This window comes from Protomyctophum parallelum, assembly GCF_964188405.1.
Source record: "Protomyctophum parallelum genome assembly, chromosome: 6".
In the NCBI taxonomy this organism is placed as follows: Eukaryota; Metazoa; Chordata; class Actinopteri; order Myctophiformes; family Myctophidae; genus Protomyctophum; species Protomyctophum parallelum.
In genome coordinates this window covers 33,840,133-33,862,446 of record NC_139701.1, presented here as the reverse complement: position 1 = coordinate 33,862,446, position 22,314 = coordinate 33,840,133, and the positions used below count along the sequence as shown (strand labels likewise).

Sequence of the window (22,314 nt, the reverse complement as noted above, 5' to 3'; positions counted from 1 at the left end):
AATGTAATTTCCTATTTTATGTCAGACAGTGAATCATTCATCATACCCAATACTATTACTTATAGGCCTATTCATTAACTTTAATAGACCCATTGCTTACTTCACTATACCTGCAGGTATTCAAGCCTCAATTCTTACTGGGAAAAAATAAATAATTAAAACTAGTGTTGGGCATTCTGATGGGCAAGTTAAGCTACATGTAGCTGACCCAACACTAAGTGCTCCAATGTAATTTCCTATTTTATGTCAGTAGAACATGCATCAATAGCAATTTGTTGATAAATGTAAGTCTCCAGTTGCAAAACAAGCTTTCATCAATTCAGTATCGAGTTTCTGTATCACTCATCTGATGGGCAGTGGGCACCGTCCACTAACAAAATAAAAATCCAGCTACAAAAAATGCCAAGTCGATCACAAGTTTGCCAGTAAATGCTTAGGCACCCAACCCTAAACAAGGAAATGGAAGTCTAATTGTTTTCTCCTTGATTTGCATTAACTAGAAATGTAACGCTAGGAGGAAAATAAAAGTAACAAAATGCAAGATGCGTCTACTGTATGTCACACCATTTACAGGCACCAGTCAGGTATACACCGATATCGGAGCAATGGTAGGTAAAATGTCTGAATGACCACATGTCTACACATACAATCATACATACACACACATACTTGTAATAAAATATTGTTTTAATGTAAACACAAATATTTATTGAACACAATTTGGAACGAAAGGCAAATGGGGTGGTGGGGTACATCCACAGATATCTGACAACATAATTCTCAAGGCACATAAGAAAAGTGCAAAATATTTTCTAATTCTCTTCACAATAAAGGAAGCCCATCTTTTTAACCGGCGGCATTCAAGTGTAATCCAATCATGAAAGATCACAGGCCTCTCTGTTACACATTAAACATCTGTTACACATTAAACATGATGACATTCAAACTAAAGTGAATACAATATTGCACTTTCTTCAGATGTAGATCTATGAATATATGAAACAACTCCCATAGGGAGTCAATTACTAGAAACCGGTATATTAATATCTTTGGTAAACTATGAATCTGGAGGGAAATCAGACATTTAACATCTTGGTGTTGGCTGTTTCCTGTGAAGTAAACTGGATATCAGATTTAGGGAGGAGGGATCTGTTTGCTTGTGGCTTGTTCCCCATCCCTTGACAGACTATGAGCAAAGTGGGTACCATGTGAATATGGCTACTCCTACGGTTTTCACACAGTCATCATGGATTATTCTGCCTCTTACTTTTGAATGCCCAGGCCAGATCTCATGTTTTCATACACCACATAGCTAATGCTGACCGCTGGTATGACCTTCATGAAGTTGGGCAGGATGCCGCGGTAGAGTCCAAAAAACCCCTCCTTTTCTACAATCTTCTTCACCATCGTGGTCATGTTCACTTGCTCCGAGCCCTCAATAGATGCTGAGAAGGTAAGGAGTCAAAAGGTTAATGAACCAGAACCCCTCGAGGTATGGGAATGTACTCCCCATGTACTCACAAATATACACAAATCACATTCTAAATCATCCGACAGCCCTGTACTCTCAAATTCAATCAAGATTTGGAAAAATATTTCAGCTTTTACGGGTAGGAAGAATATGTCCTAAAAGGTATTAGAGTTATAGAAAACCTGTTTGATGTCAAGGGTGTTTTCATGTCATTTGAGATGGTCAAGAACTCATTTGGAGTCCCACCGAGATGTCTTTGCTTATTTACAGGCTCACCATTCATTATTTATCAATAATGACACTAAGTTTCCTCAGAGGACTCTATTATGCATTATACTAAAAAGAAATAAAGGCTTTTCTGAGTTACGACAAACACAATATCGATAATGTGAAAAGGACTTTCAAACAGGGTACGATGAAGATTGTTGGTCTGAATGCATTAAATCTTCTCAGTCTACTTTTCTAAGTAACAGGTTCAAAGAGATGCAGTATAGGATACTTCATAGACAACACAGAACACCTGAAATTGAATAAAATCGATCCAAGTAGGTCCCCATTGTGCATTGAATGCAAAAAAGCGGTTGGTACGTATATACACTGTTTCTGTGAATGTCCCAAGATAGCCAGGTTCTGGTCTTGTGTGCCAAAAAATTTAGTTTAATTATGAAGTCTACGATCTGTAAAGATCCTGGGCAATTTGTATTAGGGCTGCCATCCAAATTTGGGGTGCTAGATCCTAGAAGAAATAAGCTACTTAATAAGCTCCTCTGTGTAGCTAGAAAATGCATTTTGTTTAATTGGATTCACGAAAAACCTCCATCAGTGACTCAGTGGTATAGAGAAGTCTACAGAGTACTTACAATGGAAAGGCTCAGTGCCAAATTAAAAGAGAGAGAAAATAACTTTATGAATATATGGCAGCCGCTGATAGATTACTTGCCCAGGGATCTATCTACTCTGGATTACATTGGATTGGAGAGCCCCAGCTGTACTGCAATTTGCCTTCTGATGTGCCTATGTGTGTTGTGTGTGTATGTATATATATATCTTTCCCCTAATGAATAACTGCCATTTTCTTTTTTGTTTGTCTGTTTTGTTTCTCTTATCAGTTTTATTGTATTGTATTGTGCTTTTAATTTATACCTTTCTAGTTTATCTCACGTTATCTGTATACACTTATGATTCATCATCTTTATGTGAAAACATAAAAATGTTTTATTGAAGTACTTTTGTCCCACACCACTTACTGTCACAGTGAATTCAACTTTGTGTAATTGATATTTTATTAAAAATAAGGTGTTGGAAAGTGGAAACTAGCACTCGCGATAATACACTGTAAGCAATGGATCTACAAATTGTGCAATGTGATTGTGATGTCCATATCAAATAAACATCAAATAAGTGTTAATTAGCTCTATATTCTGATAGTAAGCATTAATATGGAAATCTATAGAAAATATTAGAAATGTATTGCTCTGTGCAGACGGTGATTGATTGCGTGTCCTCCTGACTGGATGATGCTTGGTGTATCAGAATCATGGACAGCACTGTAGTGTTCGCAGTGGTCTTTTAGTGTGGGACACTGAGCTAATATTGCTTGTGTAGGTGCTGTATAGTTCAGGTTTGCCTTGCTTGCTTTTTCACAGGGAATTGAAGGGACACTCGGTCAAACAAGCGAGAGAGATAATATAAGAGACTGAAGGGGAATAAGAGAGAGATGCAAGTGATCAGCGATTTCTCCTGAAGGTAGCTTTGTAGTTCAACTCTTTCTAATGTGAAGTAATTGGAACGGTTAATAAATTAATTTGAAACAACCATAACGTTGTTATTTATTACCTGTGCAAATTCTAACAGCCCTCCTCAGGTATATAAGTAAGTATTTTCAGCAATGGGATTCTTAAAAAAAAATTGGATGGTAAATCGTGTTGAACTCGTTTGTCATTTTAAAAGTAGTTATCAGGCCCAAACAGTGCTCCATAGCAATAATTACCATCAGAATATAGAGTTTTAACTTTATAACAAAAAAATAACAAAGCACCTTTAATTAATGTTGTACCTTTTACGTATAATCCAAAATGACAAGACCATTAAAATGGTAGACCGCATAGAAAGAAAAGTAAACCCCAAGGTATCAGCCTGTGGATGTCTTACCTGCTGCTTGCATCCTGGTGCGGATCAGAGCGAGAGGGTAGCTGGCCAGTTGGCCACAAGTGCTGGAGATGGTACCACAGGCCAGCAGCACCATAATCCCAGGGTTGGCTGTGTCTTTGGCATAGCGGGACAGCCAGGCATTTTTTAAGCTCTAGAGATGGTAGGCAGAAAGAATTTTGGGAAATCAGATTATGCCCAAGTTATAGTAGTTGCAAGCCATAGATACAGAATCAAAACTATAATACATGAATAGGTGTGCGCACATGCATGCGTCTGTTTACACAATATATAGTGTAACTACTATATCAATGAATTTATAAACATGAATGTATTAATGTTAAGACAAGGCTATGTTTTTTCCAATGGCTGCGAGTGCGCACACAATACAGCAATATACAGTCTAACTACTTGTCATATTTTATAATGTAGTATCCTTAGACATTGTGTACCTCATACACTGCCAGATCTATCCCAGCATATGGAATAATGCCTATAATATTTGGAATGTAGCCTTTGTAGAATGCCTTCACGCCTTCTTTCTTGAGGATTTTCTTGCCACAGTCAAACATTCCAGAGTACTGTCCAGTCTTCCCCAGAGTCAGCCTGGTTTTCATCACCTGCATAGACAAAAGATCATCATCACTGAGTATTTCTACTGTAGTTCTTCAGCCGGATTTATACTTGGATGTACAATGGTGTCGTGTGCTGAAAATAGAAGATCTATCTTTTCGGTGCACAATATCAGCATACGATGGTGTATAAATTATGCATTCTGGTTCCATGCGGGCATGGAAGAGCATGCTCAGGGACTACAGATGGAATTTAGCCTATGGCCAACACTGGCCCATTTACATGGATTTGAAAAATGACGTGTTGCATTGTCCCTGTTAAATAAATAAATAAAAATAAATAAATGGACTGCCAGTCCATTATGGAGACTAAATAATGGAGGTTGGTTTCAATATTCTCACCCTTATAATTGCTGTCATTGTTACATTTGCATTTAAGTAATTCTATTGTTGTGCTGGATATTGTTAGTCTATTGCCATTTGCTAAAAGATGCAAGATGGTGTGCTTTTCAACAGTAGTGGTCAGGAGGTGCATGCACATGTGATCGAACAAACATAATAAACTGCAGAAGGAGGAGTAAGTCTGCACACCGTTTTAAAAGCTCCTCAAAAACGTTATTTACCAGAGCGGAAAACATATAAAACGTTTCGGCCTCTGTGGCCTTCATCAGGTATGCTGAAATAGCAGCGCATAAGACAGGCATATAAAGGTAGCAAAGTGGGCAGATACCAATCAATGCTAAGTGAACACACTCGGGGACACAGCCCCAATTTATACAAATACAAATAAAGTTTTATTATTATTATTATTAATTTGAGATTGAACTTGGCAATGACAGTCACAACAAATAAAGAAGCCATTAGTATCCCTATGTGGCCAGCACTGGCCACCAGGGGAAGAAAGCATCACACAAATATACAAGTATCAAGAACCCATATGCACAACCCGACCCAAGTGTAGAAACAGCTCCCTGAGCCAGAGAGTAGCCTACACATGCACATGTCAGTTCTATGTAATAACGTAGTTAAAAGCAGAATTAAAAAGACAAGACCAATACTAGATTAGAACTATTTACAGGTATCAAAACTCCTCGTTAAGCCCATATGGGGCCAAAGAGTCAAATTATAAATATGGAACATTTCTCATTGTAGCAGCCAACGCTCTTGATTTCGCCCTCTGGGGCAGGGGTTTGTCCACCTTTTAAATTCCCACATTTTTCCGACTGTCATTTGTCAAGTTCAATCCCAAATTGGGGGCTGCGTCCCCGGGCACACTACACACAGAGGATAGTCTGTCTGATATCCTATTAGTTCTCCACGTATAAGACAGTACAGGGTTTCTGTGAGAGACTACAGTAGGAGGAGCATAACTACCTTTTGACAGATCCAGCTCAAACAATGACATCAGTCCCAACTTCATGCTTGGTGCTTGGATGCGTTACGACCAGAGTCGGCACAAAAAACACTTTACACTCCAAAAACTCCCTTCCTCTCACCTCCATGGGGTAGATGGCAGTTTGCGCTGAGGCTCCAGCCAGTGAACCGGCGATGAACCTCTCGTGGGTCTGAATCTTTCCCCCCTCACTGGTCAACATCTTCTTATACTGCCGATAACACAGTTAAACAACATGGCATGAATAATCTGAATTACAGCCCATTCAGTCTTATTTTATAGCTACGCCATTTCATGGTGATGGAGAACAAATCCATGAATGCTCCTTATTCTTATTCTTATGTACAGCATGTATAAACATGAATGTATTCATGTTAAGGAGGCTAGTTTTGTTTGTTTGCCATTTCAAATGGCCAGTCCACATCATCAAATTATATAAATCATCAATAAATAAAGTACCACTACCCAGTATTGGGGAAGTGAGTTGAAATGCAATTTCATCAAATGAGACAAAATATGAGGCAAAACCATTTAAGCCAATTAAATAGCTTTTAAAATTTAGAATTATTTTACTAGTACTTTATTGTTTTATTGTATTTGTATATGTATTGTCCTGAATGTATGCATTGACCTGAGCAAAACAAATCCCTTGTGGATAATAAAGACATTCTAATCTAATCTAATTGATACATCAATGGGTATGTTGGCCTCTGCGTTAAAGTTGCTCTGCAATACAAATCAAATCATAGCATCACTGACTTCTCCTGCAACCTTAACTGAATTGTGTAATTAGACACTGAGCCTAGTAGGACCTTACTGAGAAATAAAATAGCAGATGTACACAGTTACCAGCTTAGAGAAAATACAATTGACACAGGAGTCTGTCTGTACCTGTTCATAGGCCATGAACTTGATGGCCGTCTCGGGGGCAATCTTCAGGACATTCACACCATTACCCCTCCACAGAGACACAGCGCCGCCTTCTTTTAACATGTGCTTGAAACCCCCGACTAGGCTGATTTTGTTGGTCTTGGAGGAATGCACCTGCAGTAAAAGATTCAATTGAATTGAATGGGTCTCATGACAACGTTATAGTTTATATGTATAGTTTCATTATATAGATTATAGATATTCCACTGTTACTTTCTTAGCTTACGCATGTTTCATGATAAATGCTTTTATGTGATGTATTCCCATGCTTTTTGTTCTTGCTTAATGTAAGTCGCTCTGGATTAAGAGCGTCTGCTAAATGCCTAAATTGTAACGTTGTGCACAACCTCCTTGCATGAATGGTTATGTTTATGGATTGTACCAAAGGTCAGAACCTAACACGGAATACCATATGCACCATGTATGCATATACTTGGTATCTAATTTATTCATCCTTCTGCTAATATATTTGTCACTTTTTGGAGCGGTGCCAAAATACAACTTCCTGATGCATGTGACTACTTAATCACTTCTCCTCAGATCCACGCTAAATATTCTTTCAAAAGTATTGGGATGTTACGTAAATCTGTTGGTTATATGCATTTTTGAGACAGGTCACAACTCACAACAGCTAAATACAGATACAGTTGTTCTTCCTAGGCTCATCAGGACCAACGTTTCCACTGAGATTTGTGCAAATCTGTCCTTAACTGCTTGATATATCGGCCCAAAACGCAGACGGACAGATGGGAGGTGAAAACATTACCTCTTTTGTGGAGGTACAATCTGGGAACCCATCGACAAAAAAGGAGGAAAAAACAGCAACCCGTTTTCCTTTGAATTTGCCTCTGGGGGTGGCTCTAAACGGAATGTGAATAGCAGGATGTTGCCCGTTTGCGCCGCCTTAGGCCCTCCTCTTCGGGTAGGGCGCCTATGTTTTAATTCCCACCAACAACAATGTATACACGCTCTGAATGCCCCTGCCGACAGATTCAGTTAAATGCTACTTATACAGTAGCAATGGTGATAACAACATGCACATTTGGCCACACCTGCATGAAGACTTTCATCCTGTCCAGAGGGGCCGTCCCTGTACGAGACACACCCCCTGCTGCAGCCCCGGCCATCAGCTGCTTCCACCACACACCAGTTATCTTCTCTTCTTCTGTGAACTCATCTGGGATGGTCAGGCTGTCGCCGACATCAAGCACCTACACAGAACAGAGGAGCAAAGAATAGATGGTTACACAAAACATATTTTTCTCCCCACTGAAGGAGACATAAAACATACCGTACAACTAGCCAGTGTAAATGTGAAATGAATAGATATTGCATTGTCAGAAACTTAGAGGGTTGGATGTCACTGTGATGACAAGCTACATTGAGGGGTTATACTATAGACCTTAGATAAGAGAGAGAGTGCATGCACATTCACTGAAAGTAAGTGTAGTCCACACGTAATATGCTCCACTTATTTATGTTGATCACATAGTTCAGTAATACTCAAACTCCGGCCTACGGGCCACTTTTGACCACGCATCCAACAGGCTTTAAACTAAGCAGATTGGACTATCCATTCCAGAGATAAGGGCTAAAAACAAACTTTTCTTCCTCCTCCGGGTAGGATTTGAGAACTCTAGTTTAACGTGAGCCAGTCATAAATTACTGTCATTTGTAATGAAAATGAAATAGAGATGTACTGTAGCTGATTAGTACTTAACTACTGTATCGTCAATGTTAACCATTTGGTAGCTAAACAGACAGAAAGCTGGGTAATCAATTTAGGTAGTGTTTTATTTTATTTAGCCATATAACTACTTATTTTCACAAGTTTATTTTATGGAAAACGCCATTGTGTTGAATGTGGGCCAAGTCATTTAATTGACATGACTCTTACATTGATGTGCTAAGCTAACTAGAGAGCTTTAGCCTACATATTAAGAAAACATATTTTTCTTCAACTTACTCTACTGGTTGAAATGCTTTCCTTCATCCTTTTACATTGGGCTACACAGTGATGTACATCTTTAATAATGCCTACAATGCATCATCACCTTAGCTAACATGCTAACATACTTTGTTGTAATAATGTTGCTAAGCTGATTGATATAGCAGGGTCAGCTGACTGCTAAAGTCTCTGAGCTGTGATTGGTGTTTCAGTGTCAGTAGAGCCTTTTAAAATGATCAAATGCACAGCATCATTAATGAAAAATGAATTTGAAACCATATCTTACTTCATTAAACCTTTTTTTATCCTCACTCTTTTACAAAGTAGAGGCCAAAATGCCAATTGTTCTAAAGCATTCATATTGCAGATAGGTCACCATGTGCAAACTATTGCAATCTGTAAATGGCAAAAAAGGTAGATAATCTATAATTATAGTTTTTAAATTACATGTCAGCAACAGCCCCACTACCTGTGAAATTATATACTCAAAGCCTACTTTGAGTGACATTCACAGGACGTACAGACACCTTTTTAATCCTTTGGCCATTCATGACACGCCTAATCCAAAGATCTCATGCAACAAACATTAACACTACAATGAAATATAGCCTGGCTAATACACACTACTGTGCAAAGGACTTCATGGAACTTTGGCAAACTGGGTATTATTGAATACCTACTGTAATAGACCCTATACAGTCTTGTTACCGTCTCTTGCAACAGCATTTTACAGTAATCTTAATAGTAATCTGGTTGAGCGCCAATTAAGGAAATTTATTTGTCAATTCAAATACAGAAAAATTGTAAAACATGCTGCTACTGACTGTTATAGGGTTAGTTTCAATTAGGTATATGTCAAGTCATCTTGGGTAATGTCTTCAATAAGTGTAGGGATTCATGTCAGCTAATGAAGCTAAACATTCAGAAAGCAAACTGTAGGCTCAAAGGGAATTTAAACAACTTGATCTATACTTCTTTTTTTTTTTACCCATCTGCAGCATTGCCTCAAAACCTTGCTCATTGAGCGAAGTCTGAATTACCAGTTGTCAGTTGACAACGGCTGAATAAGAGAAGACCTACCTGTACCACCTCCACCTCATAGAACTCCCCATCATCATCATCAAATTCAATGAATAACCAATCTCTGTGGGGTAGTTGATGTGGCTGCAGCAGAGCCATTGGATCTGCTGCAGCCTTGGAATCACTGACTCGGGGTGACAGAGCCCCTCAGTACAAACTCTCTCCTATACACCCCTGGTTCGCCGATTGAGACAAGTCCTTTTCAAGCAGAGGTGAAATAATTCAACTAATTCAGCTATTCTACTTCAGTGTCTGCACGCGTCTGTAATTTCTAGCCAGGCTGAGGGCAAATAATGCTGAACTCCAAGTTGGCAGTTACCATCGGCTAGACTTGATGCAGGCAATGTTACTGGTAGAGATGAAGAGATGGCACTGCCAATGTCGCTACTGTCAAACTTGTCGCTATGCCAGGGTCGCCAGTGCATCAACCCACTCAACTATAGGCTACCTCACTGCTGTCCAGTCAGTGAACAACTCTTTCGTCTCAGACTCACTCATCCCCTGTCCTGTCCCAGGACACTGACGCACTAATCCCCATCTAGGACAGTCTGAAATAGCTTATCTGAGGATAGCTTAGCAGGCACAGGTTAACTTAACCTCTATAGTTGGGCCAGAAATTGCAAACGTCAGAGATTACCCATTGATTGGTGCTGACCGTGTACCCATAGCACAATGACCAATTAATTCACTTGGTTTACAACACTGCCAATTCTGAAAATCACTGTATTCCTGGTTAATTTATTGAAAACTTAAGGTGTACCAGGTGAATTTAAATGTCCTTGTACAGGAAAAGGACATTACTCTTCATTGTGCTAATCTCCTATGAGAACACCTGTTTTTAGAAGGTTGAAGTGGAGACAAAAAGAATGTCAAGCTGTGCTGCAAAAAGCACTTTGTCCTTCATTTCATGCACTGATGTTTGTAAAGAGAAGCTTAAGTATCTTGACTTTCAATTCTCCTTCTGCTTGATTTTAATTTCCCTTTATCCCCATCACACATACCGGTAATTAGTTCTATAATATAACTTGATGAGCATTCAGTCAGTGCAGCACCGTTCTCTTTCTGCAGACACATGCATGCGTGAGCACACAAACACTTTCATCACCCTCTTGTTTAATCCTCACTTCCGCTGTTCCTCTCTTGCCTCTGGAACTGGAATTAAATTAACTTGATCCACTGACAGACAATGTACTGTAATGCACAAGTCCACAAGTCCTAGTCTACAAACATTCATTCACAACTTTCTCTTTAGTAGAATAGGTGCGTGGTAATAAGGTAAAGTATGCCGTTTAAATCATCCAGCAATGTTGTCAATAAGATATTAGTGTGGTATGAGGCGTCAAAAAAACAGCTCCCGTAGGATTTTTGTGCTAAAATTGATTTTTTTGCAGATCTTGGTTCTATAGGGTCCAAACTATGAGAAAATGATGGGGTTCAAATTTTCCCGACCCCCACCCCGTTTCTGGGGGGGGGGGTCATCTATTTGGGACCTCCCAGAACAGTATGCCACCCAGTTAATATCCGATTTTCATAATATTAGAATTGTAGTATGTTTTAAAACATTCTGAGTTGATTTCTTAAACTTTTAAAGTGGTCAAAATAATCTTTTTTGACTTTTGGTAGGGGTGTTTCCTCACCTGGGACCTCCCGGAGTGACCCCTGGGTCTATCCCAGTTCTCATTACATTCCTTGCTCTGCTCCTGCTCCAGAATATTGTCAAATTAGATCATAAATGAAGCATAAAAGTATTTGTAGCTGGGCTCTGATATAAAAAAAATTGTAGTAGCCAATACCAGGGGTCTTCCACTGGGGGCCCATGACCCCTAGGGGGTCCTCAGAGTTACTATACAGGGGCCCACCAAATCATTGTGGGATAGGAACTTTTTTCTTTTTTTACATTAAACCACTTGAACCATAGCATCCCTTTTCCAAGTAGAACTTTAGCCAACAATAGCTGATCTACAAGGTTGTAGTTTGAGCTTGTAGATCAGCTATTTTTAAAGTAAGGTGCCTCAGTGTAGCAAATATTGCTGCTAAATAAAGATCAGCCAAGATCAGCCAGGCTGCTGGTGTCTTTCTCTTTTCTCTGTCTTTCTGTTGTCGCCGTCGGTCAGGTGACTGGGAGGGCTACTTATCATCCTTAGAGGAACTCATCAAGTATTTCTTTGCTCATGATCTCCTTAAATATGCTCGACTGATGCCAGTCTATCTTGCCCAAATGAACGCTCTTGAACAGGATGACCCAGAAACATGGAACGCACTGAAGTCAGGTGAATTTGTGGTGGCAAAGTCAGAGATACCGTTCACTCATCTCTTCACAGATCAAGCCCTTGAGCAGGAAATCAAGAAGCTAAAGGGACATGGTGGGATGGTTGGACTCAGTAGAGATGAAGCAGCTCTGGACCGACTAGTCACTACCACACCTCATCTTTCTGGTCTAGTGAATCAGTACCTCAACAGCTTCCCAAAAGCTTCCAGGTCTTCAAGGAAAGAACATTATCAGCTCTCAGGAGAGATTGCATTGAGGTCAAGAGAAAATGCTCTCAAGCAATGTAAATTGATTGAGTTGCACTGTGGAGGCAATCTGTTCAAAGAGAACACACCATTGAAGAGTCTGGTTTCATCAGCGCTTGTGTCAGATGGGGCAAAAAATGACATTCTTCCTGGGCCTACACAATTTTCCTGGGCCTACACAATTTATCTGGTGCTGACTGGGTAGGAAAATGTGTTGTAATCTCCAAGAAGACATGGGCCAATGCCTACTTGAGGCTTGATGATGATGATCCTGCCATTAACTGCTTCAAGGACCTTGGAATGGGTTCCATTCCTCCTGAGCTTGTTAACGGCAAGCTTTCCTCACCATTGGAGCATTTTGCATGCCGTGTTTACAGTCCAAAAGGTCCAACAACCTTGCCATTACTAGATGGGAACTATTTCGGTCAAAGAACTTGGAGGGTGAGATGCTACCTCCCACTCGTGCTGCACTGCTACCACATATCCTCTGTGCCAACTACGTCACAATGCGGGATAAGTCATTCATACCTGGCAAATTGCCCTGAGCTTCCACCAATCGAACAAAATGGATGGAATTCAGATAGTGGAGGGTATGTTCCAGTCAGGTGTCTTGCCCTCCCTGCTCCAAAGGCAGTACTTGAGCTCATCACATGTGGTTGCAAAGCAGGTTGCAAGGGACGGTGCAGCTGCTCAAACAATAACCTGCCTTGCACTCCTCTCTGCAAATGCTATGGTGGAGACTGTGTCAACACTATCAGGGAGGACATTCAAGATGATGATGACGAAGATGAATAGATCCTGCAAATAATGTATTGTAGGCATAATTGACCATGGGCTCTTTAAGAGGATAGGTGTGTGTGTGTGTGTGTGTTGTGTTGTTAGTGTGAGCGCAGTGTATGAAATGGACACGTTCTGCATGCCCAAAGTGAGAAGTTGCAATACCTTTATTCCCTGCAGTAACATCTGTCAACAATAATGGTAGAATACTAATAAACTATCAAAGTACTTTCAAAGGTACATAAACGCAAGATATTCTAATAATATTCGAAATACTTGCAAATCACATATATGGGTGCAAGAATAGGGGCAAAACTAGTCCCGGCCCCCTGTGGAAGACCCCTGGTATTAATTACTACTCATTTTTGTAAACTTTTAATGCTTAAATTATTATCTAATTTGACATTGTTCTGGAACAGGAGCAGAGCGAGGAATGTAATGAGTACTGAGATGAGTCCGGGGGGCCCCGGGTGAAGAAAGACCCCAACCAAAAGTCAGAAAAGATTATTCTGGCTACTTTCAAAGTGTAAGAAATCAACTCAGAATATTAAAAAACATATAAAACAACCCTAATATTATGAAAATCGGACATTAATTGTCTGGCGTACTATTATGGGGGGGTCCCAAAATATATGACCCCCCAAATCAGGGGTGGGGGTCGGGAAAATTAGAACCCCATCATTTTCTGACAGTTTGGTCCCTATGAAAGCCAAAAAAGCAAAAAAATCACTTTTAGCAAAAGAATCCTACGGAAATACACCTCGTACCACACTATATGGTACTGTATCACTATCTATGCATTTAATGTTTTTATGGTTTAATACTTAGGGTCTAACACTGTGCAGGAGGATGCTAAACGCACACCAGTCTTAGTAGTGGTGCCAGCTCACGGCAGAAACATCTAAAGAGTTAAGTCTTAAAAAGACAAAAAAGTGGCCGCACACACTGATAGCCAACGTTTTGGCACGTACAACTGCCTTCATATACCCTGAAGAAGGCAGTTGTACCTGCCGAAACGTTGGTTTCTACTCTGCATCCTAATAAATAATAGGCACGGCTATCAGTGTGCGTGGCCACTCTTTTGTCTTTAAGACTTTACTCTTTAATTCTTAAGGTCAACAAAGGGTTGGATTGGGGGGTCAAATCAACTAATCAAATGATTCCCGAGTGTGACACGGCTGCAGCTCACCGCTCCTTGGCTGCGGCTCACCGCTCCAAGAGATGGGTCTAATGTGGAGAACAAATTTCACTGCGGTAACGTGTGTGACAAATCGTATGACTTTGAACATTTCAGAGTGTGGAAAAGAGGTGAAGAAACGAGGCAGGTTGGAATGTGTGGAGAAAAGTGTCAGGTGTGATAGGAAAGTATCAGCAAGAATGAAAGGGAAGGTGTACAAGTTGTATGGTTTAGAGAGTCACACTGATGAAAAGACAGGAAGCAGAGCTGGAGGTAGCAGAGACTAAAATGTTGATGTTCTCTCTGGGAGTAACAAGGATGGATAGGATCAGAACGAGTACATCAGAGGGACAGCGCATGTCAGATGTTGTGGAGATACATCCAAACTATGTATTGTATTTGATATGGAAGCCTGGAACAAACCTACTGGCAAAAGGGGTTAGGGCTTTACAACAATTACATTTAATTCTACTCTCCTACCCTATTGTCTTTCTTCATACATTATTTTAGACAAAGTGTTTTCTGATGTCGTGAATAGTGTTCCTTAGCATTTAATAACCTTTCAATAACACATTTTATTGTTATTACAGCTACAAAACCTTGGAACTGTAAACAAATAAACATGCTCGGTTTTTATACTCACTGTAGATTTTTTCCAAAAGCGGATGATCTCCTGTAGATTGGTGGCAGGGTTGAACAGGAAATGTTCCCGCCATTCATTCCAGTCCACAGTCATGGTGCCGTCTACATCAATACTGTGGATCAATAATATAAAAATGTGATTAGCGAATAGGACAGAACAGTAAAGGAGAGCAGTGACATGGGACAATTCAGTACACAGCACACAGTTAGTGTACATACCACCTGAAAAAGTACTACTACTACTACTACTACTACTACCGATCATTCCTACCAAGTTTTATGAAAGACCACCCCTCCATTGTTGAGTTATTTTATTCAAAGACAGATGCACACAGATAGGAACAAATACTGTACATATGTTGTTGCCTCTCTATATCCTTCCCTATAACCTATATTCCCTCCATAGCCCACTTTCGCATTGTGACGACGTTGAGGAAGGCTCATCTGGCCGTCTGTTGTCTCGTCAGAGGTAATAAACCATGTCCATACTCGAACTCCCCAAAAAGGTGGCTAGTAAAACGTATGGCGAGGCAGCATTCTGCTTTTATGGCCCAACAGCCTGGAATAAACTACCACTGCGGATCAGACAGGCATCCTCTATAGACATTAAGACACAGCTTAAGACTCACCTTTTTACTCTTGCTTTTAGTTGAGTTTTAAAATATCTGCGCTTATCTTTGTACCACTGCCTTTGCCTGATTTGACACTGCGTTATTGTCCTATTGTTTTAACTGCATGCCTGTTTTAATGCCGTTTTGTTTTGCTTTTGTTTTTATTATCTTTTCTGCTCTGTAAAGCACTTTGAGCTACATGTATGAAAGGTGCTATATAAATAAAGTTTATTATTATTATTATTATTATGATGTGAAAAGGACATTTATTGTGTGCTGGCATCTCCTTTCAATAATTTATTTTTGACCTATAAGAATATACTATACTCTTCTAATTTGGAGTGTTGCGGGTTGTCTGCTTCTGCAGTCCTTTTCCCTCATTATTTCCACTTGGAAAATGTCAACTGTCAGAGTGAAATCACCGTCACTAGTGGCCGGTGGTGCGCGTCTTCAGAATGCTCGTTGCACTGACTAGCATTTCGTCTGTGTAAAACCACAAAATGGCAACTTGTGAAAGTTGCATTGTAGATCGTATGGTAATCTATTGTTCAGCAAATCTCAAACATTTTTTTTGTGAAGTAGTTTTGTTCTTATTGAAAATGATAAAGATCCCGATATCCATTTAGAGAAAGCCTAGCCTATCATAGTTCGCCTATAAACTGCTCCACAATAACAGTGAAAAGTTGAAATGAAAAAACAACTAACAATTCTTAACAATTACATGATCAAGCGATTCTCTTAGTTATTTCCACAACACTGTCCTCATGAAAAAAATAATGGATTTATGACTTTCGTTTCAAGTGGGAACTTCCCGCCAAGTCAGTCCTTAATTGCCCCCCTGTGGTTTTCTACAGAATCCTTCATCATAGTCATACTCCTATAATGGACTACTACTGCTCTTTCCATTTCCTCCCACCATGTTTGTCCTGGTCCTGGCACATCTACAGCACATTATGGCAAGGCTTTGTTGCAAATTAACTTTACGACATGTTTTGCTTATGAGCCTTGCATGTTATGTACCTATTTAACATAACTCATGGTGATGTCAAAGGTGTCATTCTAAAGCTGTTCATGTCCATTTTAGGGGGGTAATACATCTAGATAGTTTGTGGAAGTTTTCTTCTCTAAATACAACAGTATGGTGTTGTATTAATTAATTTATGTAAATGATACAGGGCAGTCCACATGCCCTAAAACAGAAACTGACTAAGACTTTTGCGTCTATTACGCAAAAGTCTATTACGAATTACTCTTCATTGTGCTCATCTTATATGAGAACACACGGTTTTAGACAAGACAAATATAATAATGGTCAAGATCTGCTGCAAGGACCACAGTGCCTGCATATAAAGTATGCATACAATTTTCTATATCAAGATAAGAAGATGAAGGAAAAAGAAAACCGAAATACTATACACTTGGATACAGTCTCTCTAGGTATTTTATATGTTAACTGAACTCTTTATCATGCGTCTTCATACCCGTCCCAGCCCCAGTGTGTCTGTGTTATCTGTCCCTCTGCAGGGAATTGACACCAGTCCCACCTCTCACCCCATTAAGACCTGAGGACAATTCTACAAATGCTTTCTAAATCAGTAGTTCTAAAAAAAAATTCAAGATCTTTTCAAAAATGGATTATCTGCCATTTTTGAATAGCCAACACAGAAATCTAAAATGACAAAGATGCTTTCCCGGTTTTAATGGGTTAAGTCTAAGCCGTTGGCTTTCTTGCATTTATCCTTTTGATGGTGATGTATAACTATGTGCTTTTTCCTGTACATGTAAACATTGTCAATAAACATATCAAAAGCGTAGAACCTCATTCTCTTACACTATCTCAGCACCAAAACCGGATCTCGATCAGGGTCCACACATGTACATACTGGTATACAAGAATACACAGTAACAGTGTCACTTTAACTCTGATAGCAATAGATCGGCCAGGGTCCATTTAGTTACATTCACAATATACACTCTTGAAGTTACAAATGGGTAAATGGACACCGGATTTTACCATGTACCTTTGATTTGAATGAACTTGGGTCCCAGTGTCAGAAATCAATCTCCAGGGAAATAGATGGGCTGAAGAAGAACCCCAAAACAAGTTCCATGCCTGCAAGCATTCATTAACTAAAGATGGGTACAAAATAAAATACACAAAATATACCTTTGAAGAATCTTCTCAGCCTCTTCTTTGGTTATGTTCATTCCCAGATCAGCCAGTGACTGCTTGATCTCCTCTAGGTCTATTCGTCCTGTTGAAAAGAAACTTAGAATTTTGACACTTGTTATAACCTGTATGTGACCTGTTGTTTACCTGGCTGCTAGCTGAGAGGATTATTAAGAAGCGAAAAATACCAATACAATGTTATTGTCTGAATCCAAATTTCAGCTTGAATAAGTATTTAATATTCTAAATGTTTATTAGATCTAGTACCGGTCAGTAGATAAAACAAGCAAGTGAAGACAATCACACCTACCATCATTATTTTTATCCAAGCTCTTGAAAGTCAGTTTCAATTTCTTCTCCTGTTCTTTCAGCCAGTTGCAGAACTCATTAAAGTCAAGTCCTTCATTTTTGTTTTGGTCTCCAGAGGACACGATTTTCTGAGATGTAAATGAAACAAAACAAAATGTCAAGAATCCAACATCCTTAGTTACTTTACTAATATAATATTGTGGAATGTAGGCAAGCTTGTGATTAGCCAATACATTTTGCTGTGGGAGGCAAGTGTTGCCTTGTATTTTATTGTGGCAAGATGAGCAGTCTGATAAAATCTTTTTGTAGCTGCATTATCCTGCCCCCTACCGTTTTCCTCCCTTAACTCTATATTTACATCAAGAGAATCAGCTAAATGTAATATCTTGGCTAGGTAAACACAAATAGGGGGACTGGGTAGATGTATGGATGGGTGGTCTAGATACACATTATATTAATAATCAGAAACAATTAAAGTGATGTTCAGCATCAGCTCTTGTCAAGGTAATCTGAAACGTACTGTATGTTATATGCTTTATCTTATCACTATCAGATAGTTGCTTGGATACAGAAAGCTTCCGTTTAGCTGTGCCCAATAGAGCTCAGTTGCATCATTTCAAACGTGAAGATTATTTATCGATTTCCAAACTAATTATAATATATAATATACTATATATATATATGTATATATATATACAATTATAATATATAATTTATAGTGGCTTAGTTGTTAATAATTAGAACTTACTAGTAACAAGGAATGTATAATATTTGATCTGCAAGGTGTGGTCATCCCTGGCTAAGTCGCACCCCACATGCCCGTTTTAACATTTGACACAAGATTATTTTACAGTAGTAGATGACTGTGGTAAATGGTAACATGTTTTTCAGTAGGCCTTTCTTCCACTGTACCTGAACTGCGCCTTTCCCAAATTGGATCCCCATTGCAGTAAGGCCCGCCCTGAGTTCTGCGACATCCACTTTTCCATCTTTATTTGTGTCTAACTTTGTAAATAGATCATCGTATGTTGACGCGTCAGCTGCACAGTAACAATCAGTAAACACGAACTTCCTCACGGCCTGATACATTGTTACGGATGATGTAGCGAATCTTCCACGCACACAAACGAAATGGAAAAGGCTGTGAAATCAGAGTAAAAACTGGAAGTGGAAGCTGTCCGATGTCTGTTGCTATGTTTTGTTTGTATCTACTTCTGGTTTAAATGATACGTCTTTTCAAAAAGGATTTTCGCAACGTGGTTCCGCTTTCAAAAGTCGCAAATCCTCGAGAGTAGTAGATCATCAAACAATAAAACGATACGATGTAAAGCTATTTCATTTACTACTGGACGGACCACGGACGTATCCGGATGAGGTAGCAGTTTCAGTTTGCAGCGCAGTGAGTGGGGGACCCGGGACGGGACGCACAGTTTGCCTCAACCGACCTCCTCTTTTCTGCATGGAGTGGATAGATAGACACACCCTTTGGGAGAGGATAAATAGTCTACTCCAGGGCCCAGGCAGGCCCGAGTCTGACTTTATGATGTTGCCTATCCTGTGTTATCATACTAGTGGTAACCAACGCAAGTAGTGGACGCGATATCGTAGGAAGGGCAACTAAGTCTGTAGTAATATAACTTGATGAGCATTCATTTTCAATGAAGCGCCGTTCTTAATCTGCAGTGTGCACACACACACACACACACACACACACACACACACACACACACACACACACACACACACACACACACACACACACACACACACTAAACTTGCGTCACTAACCTTTCTGCGTGCGTGCACACACGCGCACGCACACACACACACACACACACACACACACACACACACACACACATACACATACACACACACACACACACACACACACACACACACACACACACACACACACACACACAAACACACACAGTAACCCCATACAACTCCCCATACAACATTGTAATCTCGTAATGCAGTGTGCATATGGCCGTCGCCCGTCTAGCCTATTCATCACTCAATGAGTCAAGAGTAAAGCCATGTCGAGCACGAGCAATATTAAATAACAACAGCTGTCTTGGTCAAAAATATCCTCAGATTGTGAGGTCCGCAGGGGGCAGCAAGAGAAACACACAGGCACAGTAAATGTAATGGGGGCGGTATACTTGCAGTCTACTGAACTGACTAATGTAATTTGTAGCAGCAGCAGATGTGACTCGATGTGACCACGGGGTGGTGGTGGTGATGATGGTAAAACTGTAGCAAGCGGGTATTGTCTTTTCAGTCTTTGGATCTCTTACGCCCTCTAGCGTTTGATCGTAGATCTATGCATTCTATTGTCTTGTTTTGTACTATACGTCGAGGTCTTCTTGCAATGTAAAGTATGTATTCAGCAAAATGTTACTTCCGTTTGTCTTCAAATTTAAAGCATTAGAGAATATTTTAAATTGTGCTTTGATTGATTGATTGATTGATTGAAGAATTGTATTAACAGATTGGAGAATTACAGTATAGGCCTTTCAAGCACAACTCAATACAAAACCGTTAACTGTGGACGACACCATAAAGCATTACACTTGTTTACAATAGGGTCCACCATGTTCAATTCATATACTGTAGAGGTAACTAACATTATGGCATGCACGTGCTCTACACATTTAGACCCCAGCGCTCTTTGTCAGTCAGCAAGGTGGAATGGTGGGGGATTCCAGATTCCAGAAGCCAGGGCTGCAGTGCAGAGAGGGTCAGAGAGAGTTCAAATTCCTGTGGGTGACATGACATCACAGAAGACCTCACCTGGGATGTGCAGACAGAGCACAGGCACAACAATATACTGGGGGTATATGGTTGTGTATATTGTTAAAAACTTAAAGCCCTTCACAACAAACGTTGTGTCAGCAAAGCTTGTGGAATCCTTAAGGATCCGAGCAATCCCATCCCAACCACAGACTGTATCAGTTGATGCGTTCTGCAATCATGGAAAAATGGTTTAAATTGCTATGCAGTCTCAGAGCCACTGGCAACAGACTGCTAAAAAGCTTCTTTCCCCATTCACTCAGGCACATGAACTAATCTGACAAGAACAAAAATATATCGGGACAAAGGGAAACGCTAACCCCCACAACCCCTCCTCCCTCTCCTGTCCTTTTCTTCCACTTTAATATGCTTGATTGAACCGTTCCTACCTAAACTGTTGTATAATAAAAGATACTGTGAAGTTGTTTAGATCAAGAAATGTGCAGCTACTGAAAAAATGCTATTGGTGTATAGTATTAGTATATAGCAAAATCTTATGCATGATATGCTGATGATCTCTTCATTGCACTCTCTCTTTCTTTCTTTTTTTGTGAAGTTATGTATTAGTCGTGCTTTGACTGCTTTCAACAACACTATGAACGTAAGACCCGTCAGTTTATTTGCAAGGTGTAGAGACCAGGGTTGAGTTGCATCCAAACAACTTTATTTTGTTCTTATTGCACCTTAAGTGTGCGCTTAATTGACCACAACGCTACTGTCTGGGGCTGATTCAAATTTTGGAGTGGCACCATGTGGTTACAAGAATGTCATGTGCTTCTTATTGGCTTGTTTTCGTTCATGTGTTATTGTTATAAGAGTTGTTTGTGAAGCTATGGGTTTCAAATTGGGAGCTTTTGGTGTTTATTTCAGACAGAACATTTAAAGGTCTCATAATGTGTTCAAGAATATCAGAATTAACTAGAAATGCACTCTGTCAAGGTGCCAACTTGCACCTTGCACACAAGTAGGCCATACTTGACCATATTGGCCTACTTGTGCGCAAGCATAGCGCGCAAGTACTGCTACTAATGTCTAATACAACTGTTCTAAATCCTTTAGACCCGTTATTGACATACATACATACCCAGCCGATCACCAAACGTACCTTAGTTACGTCATCACCCCCACCGCCCACGCCTTTCCCCCCTCACTGTACAGTATGTTTCTTTTCCCTTTTTACCTCCCTATGATGAATTCCTGTTCTGTTCTTTGACTATATAGAAGTGTCTTTTGTACGTCTCTAAATGTTTTGATGAATTGAACAAGCTTGTTCAATTCGTCATTCATGTAAACACTTGTGTAATGCTTAATTGGGTCGTCCACTCACAGTTAACAGTCTTTGTATTGAGTTTGTGCTTGAAATGTACTGGAATTCTGCAAACTGTTAATACATATTTCAATCAATCAATCAATCAATCAAGAATGGTGATCCTTATTGGCCGGTGGACCCGACATACATACATTCCCATAGGCCGGTGGACAACACCGACATACCCAGCCGATCACAGTACTTGCGCGCAATGCTTGCGCAAGTAATAATAATCTGCACGTGCAAATAAATGTGCATCTTGCACTGTCCCACAATATTATTACAGAGCTTACTTCAAGAAAATAACTTCAGCCTGTATACTGTAGCCATATAGCGACTGCTAAAATTTAAATATCAGAGATTAGTGTAGGTTGCTCTTATTTTGAAGTCGAGCCAACAGGAAGTCACATGCTTATGTAGTATATTGACGAGCGTGTCTGATTTAAACACACACGCACACGCAC

At 39.8% G+C, this 22,314-nt stretch overlaps 1 protein-coding gene across 1 annotated transcript; it reads right to left on the bottom strand.

Moving 5' to 3' along the window:
* Positions 1–666: 666 nt before the first annotated feature.
* LOC310860465 (mitochondrial adenyl nucleotide antiporter SLC25A24-like) lies at positions 667–19,156 on the bottom strand. The gene is made up of 10 exons (XM_083767397.1): positions 18,655–19,156; positions 17,744–17,870; positions 17,431–17,518; positions 14,654–14,765; positions 7,567–7,725; positions 6,476–6,628; positions 5,688–5,795; positions 4,072–4,239; positions 3,623–3,773; positions 667–1,445 (listed from the first exon to the last, which is right to left on the bottom strand). The coding sequence occupies exons 1-10, from the start codon at positions 18,829–18,831 to the stop codon at positions 1,264–1,266; spliced, it is 1,425 nt and encodes a 474-aa protein (XP_083623523.1). The 5' UTR covers positions 18,832–19,156; the 3' UTR covers positions 667–1,263.
* Positions 19,157–22,314: the final 3,158 nt, after the last annotated feature.